Genomic DNA, 12,769 nt, shown 5'->3' with positions numbered 1-12,769 from the left:
TATCCCATAATGTAGCAACACAAAATGCCCTTTGAATAATGAATTCCTCGGTTTTTAGGTGTAAAGTATTTTATATATACTAAAAAGATTACAACTTTTCCTTGTTAAAAAACTTGAATAACTAGAATGTTACTGTAAAAATAAGTTAATAAATTAGTTTTTTTTTTTTTTTAAGATTGAGAATTATATTGCAATATCTTAATTAACAATGTTGAACAATCAGCAGAAATCCATTTTATGAGTGTATTTGTGTATTTTAATTTTGGTCTAGATGTATACATCAAATTATTTAGTGTTTCTGCACATACTTGTACATATTTATACATAATTTGGGCTTCCAGCTCATAAAACCCACGAAAACAGGATTTAAAAAAATTAGAATATTACATGAAATCACACAGTAATTACACAGTGATACCATGGTCATTGAACCAGGTTTTGGTTCTTTTGGCAGTGTGGGCAGGTGCAAATCCTGCTGGAAAATGAAGGAAGCATGAAGTGCTCTGAAAATGTCCTGGTAGACGGCTGCGTTGACTCTGGATTTAATAAAGCACAGTGGACCAGAGTCCTCTTTTCTGATGAGAGCAAATGTTGCATCTCATTTGGAAACCAAGGTCCCAGAGTCTGGAGGAAGAATGGAGAGGCACACAATCCAAGATGCTTGAAGTCCAGTGTGAAGTTTCCACAGTCTGTGTTGGTTTGGGGAGCCATGTCATCGGCTGGTGTTGGTCCACTGTGATGTCCACTCAACGCAGCCGTCTACCAGGACATTTTCAGAGCACTTCATGCTTCCTTCAGCAGACAAGCTTTATGGAGATGCTGACTTCATTTTCCAGCAGGATTTGCACCTGCCCACACTGCCAAAATAACCAAAACCTGGTTCAATGACCATGGTATCACTGTGTAATTACTGTGTGATTTCATGTAATATTCAAATTTTTTGAAATCCTGTTTTCGTGGGTTTTATGAGCTGGAAGCCCAAATTAGGTACAAATAAACAACTAAATACTTGAAATCGTTTAATTTGTGGGCCCTGAATCTATAATCTATGGAAGTTTAACGTTTTGAATGGAATTATGGGAATAAATAAACTTTTCTATGATATTCAAATTTTTTGGAAAGGGTCTGTATGTATATATATATATATGTATATGTGTGTATATGTACGGTATTTTTTTATTAAAGTAATGAATATTTTTATTTCGAAAGTATGCATTAAATTGATGTGACGTGACAGTAAAGACATTTATAATGTTACAAACGGATTTTGATATCAAATAAATGCTGTTCCTTTGAACTCTCGTCAAAGAATCCTAAATATAGGCTATCACCGTTTCAACCAAAAAAAATTTTCAGTTTTTCTGCAGAAAATTCAGCTTTGCCACCACAGGAATAAATTACATTTTGATCAAATAAATGCAGCCTTGTTGCACATAAGAGTCTTATTTCAAAAACATTAAGAAAAATCTTACTCACCCCAAACTTTTGAACTGTATTTTCGGTACTATACTGAGGAGTGAGGATCAGGAAATGTCATGAGCCAGAACTGAACTTGCATCGCCTGAACGAGCACCGCGGCTCAGTTAGCCATAGAACAACAAATCATTTAATATTAATGCTAAAGTGTTTACTGTATTGCTGGTGTTTGGAGACAGAACCAATTAGAGAATTGTGAGAATTTAGATTCTAAATCGCCTGTGATTCAACACTGTGGGGCTCTTCAGCATGAAAAGCAAGCAGCTTTTTCTCCCACCTGCTCATGGCACTCGGCACACAGAATCCACCCAGGGGATACGAGGCTTCATGGCACGCCTGTGGTCTCTCAGCAGTGGGGATGCTGTCCCTTTCAACGTCCCATCAGTGTCAGAGTCCATAGACTCACATCTGTGCTGAGAAACCAGATGCCCAGATACTTTTTTTATTTTATTTTTTGCTCTATTTTACAAATCAGCAGAGAAAATAAATCAGCAAAGGGTTTTCATGTGGGCAAGTAAAGTTGTGACAGTGAGGTTTGCATTTCAAGTCACCTATTTTCTTTGAATGTATAGGTCTATGTGTTGAAATGGCATCGGCACACTTGTGTGTTTCCTAAAAAGTTTGTTTTGTCTCCAATGACACATCATTTCAATTTCAATACAAAGATTTTTTTATTTTTTTATGCATCTCAAGAAGAAAAAAAAATTCAGTTACCCTCCATCTGTCCTCATTTGTTCTCTTTGGAGATTAGATTTGATGCAAACTTGTACCTCGAATGATCATACATTTACATTGAGATTTATTCAGCGTATTAAAAGGAAGCATGCTGTTACATGTCCCGACTATAAAAGCAATTCAAGAGTATTGTATATTGATGCAGATTACAATGGAACAACATCTTGGCACAACTATTTAGGAATCCATTACATAGCAAAGGACATTATGTGTGTTAGCACAAAAAAACCTTCCACCATTGGAAAAGCTGCCATTGAAATAGCTGTTTTCATTTCCCTCTGAATAGGACATCCAAAAGCTTTCAAAGAGAGAGCCTCACAATGCAGGGAAAATGGACGTGTTCCATCCGAAGATGTTTGACAAATCTGTTGATGTAAAGCTAAATGTAATTCCCCCAACAACAAGACAGCTGCCGCCACACGACAGGGAGAAAACCAGCATCAGTAATAGGGGAAAAGCGACAGGGATAGGGGGAGGACTTCACTTTAAGAAAAAGAGAATAGCTGTGTTGTGGTCACAACCAAATCGAATGCCTTACAGTGGTGCATTTAAAGCAGTAGTTCACGACTTACTTTCTACTGTGGAACAAACAGGAGAAATATTATAGAATGTTCTAGTTGCTGTATTTTTTATTCAATTACAATACATGATGAATGGCTTTCAAGTTAATAACAAAGATGCAAAAGTGCCAAAAAAAGTATCATAACTATGAATTGTGTACCATATTTCAAGACTTGTGAAGTCTATAGCTTTATGTGAAAAACTGCTAATCTTCTCCTCCAGTGAGCTGAGCTGAAATAGTTCACTTCAAAATGAAAATTCTGTCATCATTTACTCAACCTCAAGTTGTTTCAAACCTGTATGAATGTCTTTCTTCTGCTGAACACAAGGGAAGATATTTCGAAGAATGTCGGTAACCAGACAAAAAAAAAATAATTCATTTTGAAGTGAACTCTTCTTTTTTTTCTTTAACCTGAGAGCCAGTGAGTTTATAACAAAAAGTGATTTCCTAGTATGTCTTGTTTTCCAGGACAAATAGGCTATCAGTAGCACTTTCTAATAAGTATACAGTAATGAAGTACTTATAAATCATTTGCAAACTACTATTTTATAGTTAATTCATAGTTATATACTGTAGCGTGTAGCCTCTACATTAGTATATTAATAGGTTTTATAAATAGTGAGTTGTTCATTCACTGTCACTGTAATTAACAAAATTGTTATTGTTTAACTCATAAAGTTAAATAATAAATAAATAGTTAAATAATGTTTTATGCTTTGTTAACAACTTATTAACCATGTCATTTAAACCAGTAGTAAAGTAGAAGTTAATGGTTATGGGGAGTAAATAGTTCACACTTAAGTCACATAAAATCAGAAAATGTCATTAGTTAGGTGCGGAAATTGATTGCATTCATATAAAGTGTTCCTTAAATGTTTACAAATACATTAAGCACATATGTACACACACACACGTTGGGTTGCCATGTTTTATGAGGATTTTCCATAGACATAATGATTTTTATACTGCACAAACTGTATATTCTTTCCCCTAACCGGAACCTGATGTATTTTAACAACTTGATCTCATGCGTATTATTTATGTATTTTTTCTTACATTCCAGATAGACACAAAAACATGCAGTATTGACATATTGACAGCATTGTTTTTATTTATTTATTATATATATATATATATATATATATATATATATATATACATTTGAAATGATTATGTTTAGCTTTGGGGACGAGGTCATGTACACCACAATGTCAAGATTCTTCAGGCTCAAATTGTGAAACTTAATTCAACTTTATACTAATGCAATAAAGTTGCATTAATGCAATAAATACTAATGCTGGTCCAATAAGACAGTAGACAAAACAATGTTTGAAAAACATTCATCACACAAAGCTCTCATACACTTCTAAAGACTCGATAATATAATGCAAGAATCATAAGGAATATTTTCATAGATTTTCATTATTTCCCATTCATTGTAATTGGATAGAAAAGAGCAACCTGCTCATAGTCCAAAATGTATTCTTACAATACATTTTCAGGAGAACTCTCCTTTTGGAAATAAATCGTAATTCCTTTGTTAAACTCTCGAAATTAATGGGGAAGAGGTCATAAAGAACGAGTATGAAAGCGAGAGATCCCAAGCACAGACAAAGTGGAAAAAAAAGGAAAAGGTGCAAGGTTGAGGAAATCTTTCTCTTTCAAGGGTTCGACTTCAAAGGCTTGAAACACAGGGGTAAAACAAGTCTACATGAAATGTTCACCAGAAATTCTCTTTCTTTTTTTTTATGTACAGGAATGATATTTTAATCCTCGGTGTGTATAATTAATGGATGTTGCAAAACTTTCAGGAGATATTTCACAAGCGTGCTTCTCTGTGGCTGACTTTGTACCAGGCTTGGCATTTGCCTGTTCCATTAGAAGTTGTATTTGGAGCAGTGGGAGCCGTGTGTAAACAGACATGACTCACAGATCGTTACGCAGAGCTGCTGTGCTGATGAGAGTGTGCAGCATCTCTCAGCCCTCTGAAGACACATTTCCTTATACTGCGCTGCAGCAGCTGTTTACACCAGCTTCCCACACAAACAGAATGTGGCTGTAAATTGTGAATAATCAGAGACTATGTACTGTAGAAGCATACCTGATTTATGACAAGCAGACATAGATGTTGACACGTCCCTTGTTTTTCGTTGATTTTTCTTTGGTTTTCTCACTGGGGGTCTGAACTAGGATTCCAAAGCCCTCATGTTGTTTCTTTCATCTACATACAGCTAGGGTTTCAACTGTTATCAAAGTGTACTAAATATTGAAGTGTACAAATCTGTACAACTTCCAGCCAACATACAACCCCATCCTGAACAATTAGCAATATCCAGCTTAATTGGACAGGTTTGTTTGTGTGTTTTATATGTCATTAAAGAGTTGCACAGTATAGAGAGGAGGAAATGGTACACAAGGTAGAATAGAATTAGCATCTTCTACATAAGCACTATGACACCATATCAGAGCATGTGCACTAACAACTTAGCTATGGCTCAGACAGATACAGATGTGTTCTAAATCTGAAAATGCTGTCTTATCAAATGATCAAAGTCAACTTTATTGTCATTTTTAGCACATCACATGGCAATGGATAAAACCAAGCACAGTTCCTTCAGGAAACAACAGTGACGCATGTGTAACCCCTCCACCTGGGTCCTACTCGCCCCTCGAACCCGGGTCTCCGGCGTGAGGGTTAGGCGCTCTAACATGGAGGCTAAAGACTGCAGCCTCTAGTGTCTGTCGCAAGAGCGCCTTTTGAGATCAGAGGAGTGAGGTTTACTCGCACAGCGACTACTAGCTGGCCTCTGTTATCATCCGGGTCACGGCACCAATGTAACTCCTCCACCCAGGTCCTACTCACCCCGCTCTGCGCGGGCCTCGAACCCAGAGCTCCGGCGTGAGAGTCAGGCTCTCTAACAAGGAGGCTACTAGCTGGCCTCCGTTACACTCACCCCCCTAAACCTCACTCCCCTCCGGGTCACGGCACCAATGTGACTGTGTGTGTCTGTATGGATGGAATCACACTGAGAGCAGGTGGATGTTCACTCAAGATTGCACTTTACTGGGCCTGTCACAGACAAAACTGGGACAAACACGACCAAAAGCTGGTTAGCATACAGTGCATCACGTTGCTTAGATGTCAGCAGCGAGAGATGTGAGACTGCTGAATATACATTTTACAAAGTGATCGTGAAGATATAGTGGAATAAAACTCAAAATAAAACATACATTAAAGAAATTAAATATAAATCACTGTCTCTGTTCTCATTTCTCATCAATTCACATTAAAGCAGAGAAACTATGAACTTAAGTAACCATCATTTTACATATTTTTGTATAATTGAAATACAAAAAGTGAAGAACGCAGACCTAAAATGGCGCATGTGTTAATGCTAACACTCAATTCATCTAATATATTTTTACACAGAACATGACAAATCCGAATATAAAACATACCTGGGACAAACACGACCAAATGCTGGTTAGCGTACAGTGCATTCATCTGTCTTAAATGAAATAAACAGAGATTCGGAGTTCACAAGCAGGTTGACACACATATTTGCAAATAACGCAAATAACACATATTTGACTCGACTGACATAACTAGGAACTGACAGTCAAATGAAGTAAACTTGTGTGTAATATAAAAGTCCAACCTTGCACTTGAAAACAATCTAAACTACATTTTTATGACGCAGCAATTATTGATGCGACTTACCAGCAGCGAGAGATGTGAGACTCTGCTGGTGGTGACGTAGCTCCACCCCGCAACATCATGCACACAAATACGAGTGATACAACAGCCAATGTCGAGTTTTCCCAATTTAAGTATGAATTTAACAGCATTATTTAAACTCTGTTACACATGCAGTAGACAAACACAATGACTAATAGTAGACAACACTAAATATGGACAATAAAAAAAGACAATACCACAAGTAAAAACCGAATTGACCGTTAAATAAGTAGGTATAAAGTATAGCAGCAGTGGGATATGATTAATTTGAAGTACTACGATTATATAGTGGATATGCTTCTGAATGAGGTTGAGTGTAGTTATTGTTACGTCTTTGGTTTAGATATGATAGTTCAATTGGGGGTAGCCAACTGTTTTATGCAGTATCCCGAGAAAGGATGGCTTCAAATTTCTGTAACATCCTGTCTAGTAGGAATCTTCTTTATCTGACCAAGATATTTATTTCGCTGCATTTGATATAATCCCACAATCTAGTGCATGCAGTTTGGCAGTTGGTTGGTTTGTTTGTTATGATAATGTTTCTGCTAAGGATTTCCTGTTTATGCTCACTCAAATGTGTTCTTGATCAGATGTGGCATTATGGTGCTTTACAATTCTGAATCCAATGCCCTTGGGAGGGACCATCACAAAAAAACACTGCAGCATCCTTGGGTTTTGGACAGAACCATCATGTAGCATTGAATATACACTACTGTTTTTAAATGCTTTTGAAAGAAGTCTTACCAAGCCTGCATTTATTTGATCAGAATACGGGAAAAACAGTAATATTGTGAAATGTTATTACATTTACTATGTTAGGGTAATAGGGTTAACGGTTAGGGTTTGGGTTAGGAATATTTTGTAACATTATAGATGTATTATATACTGACACTTTTGCTCTATTTAATGAGTCCTAGCAGAATAGAATAATGAATTTCTTTCAAATAAAGAAATCTCACTGACCCCAAACTTCTGAACGCAAAATAAAGAAATCTCAACGACCCCAAACATCTGAACGCTAGTACCGGTACATACAATGGGGCTAAAGCCAAGGCCTTAAAAAAAATTGCTTTTCACTATAATCTCATAGTGTATGATTTCAGAAAAAAAAATATGTTTTAGTGAACATTGATGGAGCAGCAGATTTTGTGTGAAAATAAATCATAAAAGTGGTTTATTTTGTTTAAAAATCATATCAAATATGAGGTGGCAAGGTAGGCCTTTTACCACACACACGGGGTAAAAGACTCACCAGCATGTGGCAAAAGGCTCAAAGTATTGATACAAATACTTCAGCTGAAATAATGTCTAAATAATGATGTCTAAGTTAATACTTGTTCAAATCAATCACTTTAGCAAAGTTTGCACTATTTTCTGTATTTATATATTTATATATATATATATATATATATATATATATATATATATATATATATATATATATATATATATATATGTATATATATATATATATGTGTGTGTGTAATTAATTTTTTATCAATAAATATACGGCCATTAAAATGTTATAAAATATATATTTTTTTAATACAGAAACAAATAAATTTAATATACACTAACGGTCAAAAGTTTGGAAACATTAAGGTTTTTTAAGGTTTTTGAAAGTAGTCTCTTAAAGTGGTATGTAGCTGGCTCTCTGCAGAAACATTTTTTGTTATGCTGGTTGAAAGTCTCCTCATATCCGGATAGCAATCACTCTGTTAAGCGGTCTAAATGTATTTATATAAATATATGTTGTCTGTGGAAGGCGTAGGACCATAAAATGTTCGTTCAATCGTTGCGTTCGGTCTGAACGGTCCTATAGCATGTGTTCCCTGTCGGTCAATGTGTGTTTGCATACACCACCGCACAGGCTATTCACGCAGACATAGTAAGTCATTAGCGTGTTCATGTATGCTGTGCAGACAGGTAATTGGTGAGACCAAAACAAACTTGCTTTCCTTCTGAACCGACAACAAGTGGCGCTGGCAAAGGATCTACGATCTATATATCTTCATTGGAGCCAAACAGACTCTCATTGTGGAAACCCTGTCATGCAAGAAATACGATTACACACTGATAAGTTATGCTAGCTAAACAAACCGAAAACTTGCTGCATCTAATTCTGGTTTGTTTGTTTTTTTTGTTTTGTTTTTTTACGTTATGTTTTTAATAATTTATTTACACTTGGTATTGCAGTGTTACTAACTGTACTAAAAAGTTTTCTCACCAGTGAATGGCACATGATATTGGTATTGCAGTAACGTTGTATCTGGTCTTCTTGGCTGTGCGCGTTCATGCTTTCAGCATGTGTGGCTTTGGACGGCGTTTTGCAGGGAGGATGGAACGTACGCTTTTAGTGCTATCAGGCTAAAGTTAGCATTTTCCCAGATGTCCTACAGCACCTTTAATCTCTCCAAGGCTGATAACAAATACGGTAAAAACAGTAATACTGAAATATTATTGCAATTTTAAATTAACTAGTTTCTCTTGTAATATATTTTAAAATCTAATTTATTCCTGTGATGGCAAAGCTGAATTTTCAGCGGCCATTACTTCAGTCTTCAGTGTCACATGTTCTTTCAGAAATAATAGAATTAGCACAGAATCAACTTTGCGCTGCTGCCCGTGCATCTTGACAAGGAAAATTTAGAAGAGAATAAAAACAAAGGAGCCTTTTACCCTGGTACGCCTATACAAGTACCCTATACAAGTAGCATTTTACGTAACCTTTCTCCTTCCTGCTCCACAGAGAAGCTGACGTTCAGAGACGTGAGGTCTCCTCAGGAGTTTCGACAGGGCGATGTGGCTGAAGTGGTCTGTGATGTCACCAGCTCCCCCGTGCCTGTGGTCTCCTGGTTTTACAACAACGTGGAGATCATTGAAGATACTGAGAGTAAGTAATCTGTCATACCGGCTAACAACTATATTGTTATAAGATAATTGCTAGAATATAGATATAATTGTCTGTGAACACTTGAATTGTTGAAAGTTAACGGAGAGTTCATGCTGCTCTGGATATAATTTCAGAAAGAGAAAAAGAAAGAAAAAAGGAATAAATAAATGCCAAAAGTATTGTCATTGTTAAGGATTTAAGGCCTACTTTCACTGTAAGACTTTTAAAATGTTATTCCCTTTCACGACTCAGTGTTGACAAGTGTTAACAAGCATATTAGTTAAAAAAAAATTGGCGTTTTATGTAAATGTCATTTCTGCCAGCAATAGCTCCTTTGAAGGCAAAATTAGCCTGTCATTAACACCATCTAATATTTTGTTCTCCAGAATTTCAACTCTTACAAAACAACAATCTGCAAGTCCAGAGAGTAACTAAAGCAGATGAAGGAGTGTATCGCTGCGAGGCCAGAGTCGAGGCCAGGGGAGAGATTGACTTCCGGGACATCATCCTGGTGGTTAACGGTGAGTTTGGGAAGATATGTTCAGCACACAGGGATGTAAGAAGCTGTAGGATCCAGTAGTCTTTTTTTGAGATCTGTCAGTTTAATTATTACATTATAATAATAATCACAATTTTTAGGTGAGCTATTCCTTTAAACATAAAGTCATTCCAGCCCTATCTTTCAGACGAAAGCCGTGCGTATCCTGTTATCTCAATGACATTAGCCCTGTTCGCTCTGATAGGAAGGAAACGGCACAGTGACATCACCCTGTCTGCATGTCCTTGTATAATCCAATGATAGCGAACATGAACGGGTGTCTGTTTAGTTTACTTCTGAAATTTTCCTTGCTGATCCAATCATGGTGCTCAATGAGGCATGACCGATAATCCTGCCGACATGACAACACATATCAGAGGCCGACATAAAATAAATGCCACTCTGCGGGGCTGTTCAGAAGCCCCTGGTCAGATAAGTGTTAGATAGGGAATACAAAATTAATATGTCTTTGTCCTCTAGGAGACGTTTTGTTTTGATCTTTTCGAAGTTAGACGCATTTGCTGGACGTTTGTTGTTGGACACTTTGAGATGACTTTGAAATGCCCAGGCCATACTAAACAGCATCTCTGTAATATCCTGTGGCTTTAATGTGTGAGTAAAGCTGCAGAGAGCTTAGTTTTTCTTTGGACCCTTCATTATGTGTGTTTGTTAATATAGATATGAATAGAAATGGAATGAAAATTACTGTTCAAGAAGTAGAGAGGATTTCCTAAGCAGGAGTTTTCATTCAATTAGTTTGCATAAACAAGTGACACTGGAATTTATTTTTAATATTGTGTTTGCGGTTGTTATTGGTGTTGGAAATCACACTTTTATTTGAAGTTGTCACATGGATTATTTTCACTATAATTGGTGTACATACAGTGGGGGAAATAATTATTTGATCCCCTGCTGATTTTGTAAGTTCGCCCACTTACAAAGAAATGAAGGGTCTATAATTTTTATGGTAGGTTTATTTTAACGGACAGAATATCAACCAAAAAATCCAGAAAAAAACACATTATATAAAGGTTGTAAATTGATTTGCATTTCAGTGCGTGAAATAAGTATTTGATCCCCAAGCAAACATGCCTTAGTAGGCAAGCACAGAGGTAAGACGTTTCTTGTAGTTGGTCACAAGGTTTGCACACATCTCAGAAAGGGGTTTTGGTCCACTCCTCTTTACAGATACTCTCTAAATCCTTAAGGTTTCTTGGCTGTTCTCGTCCAAGATTTGACAGTACATGACCTGTTCATTGGCCCCGTCCCCTCAATACGGTGAAGTCGTCCTGTACCCAGGGGCGGACTTTACCATTAGGCAAAGGTCGGCAATTGCCTTGGGCCCCGAGCTACCTTGGGGCCCCCAAAATGCCCTATTAACTTATGCTTAAGGTTTTTATTTTTTTATTATATATTTCTAAAACTCCATTTGCGAAAAATGGCATCAAATCATTAGTGTCGCAGACAGGAGGGGGCCCCCCGCCTCACTACATTGGACTATTCCATTATCTCACTTACTGAGCATCTGCGAAAGTGACAAGGCTGTGCCAAAAAACTGATGGAGAAAAAGAAGTGATTGACAGACAGAGTAGTAGACAGAGTAAAAATGAAGCGAGGCTAGCTATCCAAGCGGTGCTGAAAAAAAGGAGGAAGCCGGAGGAAAGCAAAAAAGTCTGTAAAGGTGCGCGGCGCGAAAGATAAACAACACGCAGTAACAGGAGGACTGGGAAATACACAAACAGAGCAAGACGAGTCTAAACGCGAAAATTTTAAGTTTCGAAGTTACCCAAGCGGCTCAAATAAAAGAAAAAAGTGAAAAGACGCTGATAAGTAACGTTATTTGGGAACGCTGCCAAAAATGACAAACTTTTTTACGGCTACTGTTGGGATACAGATCAGGAACAACAACGTCCAATGCACTGAAAAATCGTGAAGCAAAGAGGACACGGAGATCGACAGACAAAACTGAGCAGTTTAATTGAATCATGATATTTAAAAAAAATCTCAGCTCTCAGATTCTGTCAATTCTATTACGAAATTCAAACAATAAATACCGTTTTTGCCGTTTTAATGTGACGTGACAGATTCCTATAGCGGCACGTGAACTGATAATCTCTAGCTAATAGTAAATAAACACGAATTAACAATGTTGAAAGATACAGTATAACTTACCGAAATGTATGTTTTTCAACCGCGGAAAGAGGTAAAACAGCTGGAGAACAATCGTCACATAAAATTTACCTCAGGAAAGCCATTTAATTGGCTAGAAAAAAAGAGCTATAGAGAGTATTTGGCTAAATATGTGTACTATATTACTTATTTTAACCTTAAATTATACCAGCTGATAGGGCTTTTTTTCTTGAGAAAAAGTAATGCCTATCTTGTGAAACGTTACCTAATATTTATCCAAATGAGTCAATATTGAATCAAATCACAAGAATTGAATCGAAATGGTGAAATTTGTAAAGCAAAAAAAAAATAAAAAAAAATAAATAAATACATAGCTTAGCCTACCAGAAATTGTACCATGTAAACATTGTAACATGTTTCTGTTTAGGAGTAAAGAAGTGTATGCAGGATTTAAAGGGGGCGTTTTTTTTCTCCTCTCTAACCTTTACTTCCCCGTAGATTAGCTTTACCTGCCTATCCACCATTCAGTCGGTACATATTTTTTTCGTTCTCTTTTAAAGATTGGATGGGGAGGGGCCCATAGCCTACCTTCGCCTTGGGCCCCCGATTTGCTAAATCCGCCACTGCCTGTACCCTTAGCAGAGAAACAGCCCAAAAGCATAATGTTTCCACCTCTGTGCTTGACCGCAGGGATAG

At 36.9% G+C, this 12,769-nt stretch overlaps 1 protein-coding gene across 3 annotated transcripts in view; it reads left to right on the top strand.

Annotated features, from left to right (window-relative positions):
- The window catches only part of LOC309503239 (neural cell adhesion molecule 2), a 213,748-nt gene that overhangs the window by 146,407 nt on the left and 54,572 nt on the right, over positions 1-12,769 (top strand). For all 3 annotated transcript variants that reach the window (XM_082175944.1, XM_082175943.1, XM_082175945.1), the window contains exons 4-5: positions 9,262-9,405; positions 9,792-9,926. In XM_082175944.1, coding sequence (XP_082032070.1) covers positions 9,262-9,405; positions 9,792-9,926 — 279 coding nt within the window. The remainder of the gene's footprint in view (positions 1-9,261; positions 9,406-9,791; positions 9,927-12,769) is intronic.

The sequence above is a fragment of the Leuciscus leuciscus genome, assembly GCF_965113295.1.
Source record: "Leuciscus leuciscus genome assembly, chromosome: 7".
Classification (NCBI taxonomy): domain Eukaryota; kingdom Metazoa; phylum Chordata; class Actinopteri; order Cypriniformes; family Leuciscidae; genus Leuciscus; species Leuciscus leuciscus.
This window is presented reverse-complemented; position numbering and strand designations above follow the sequence as displayed.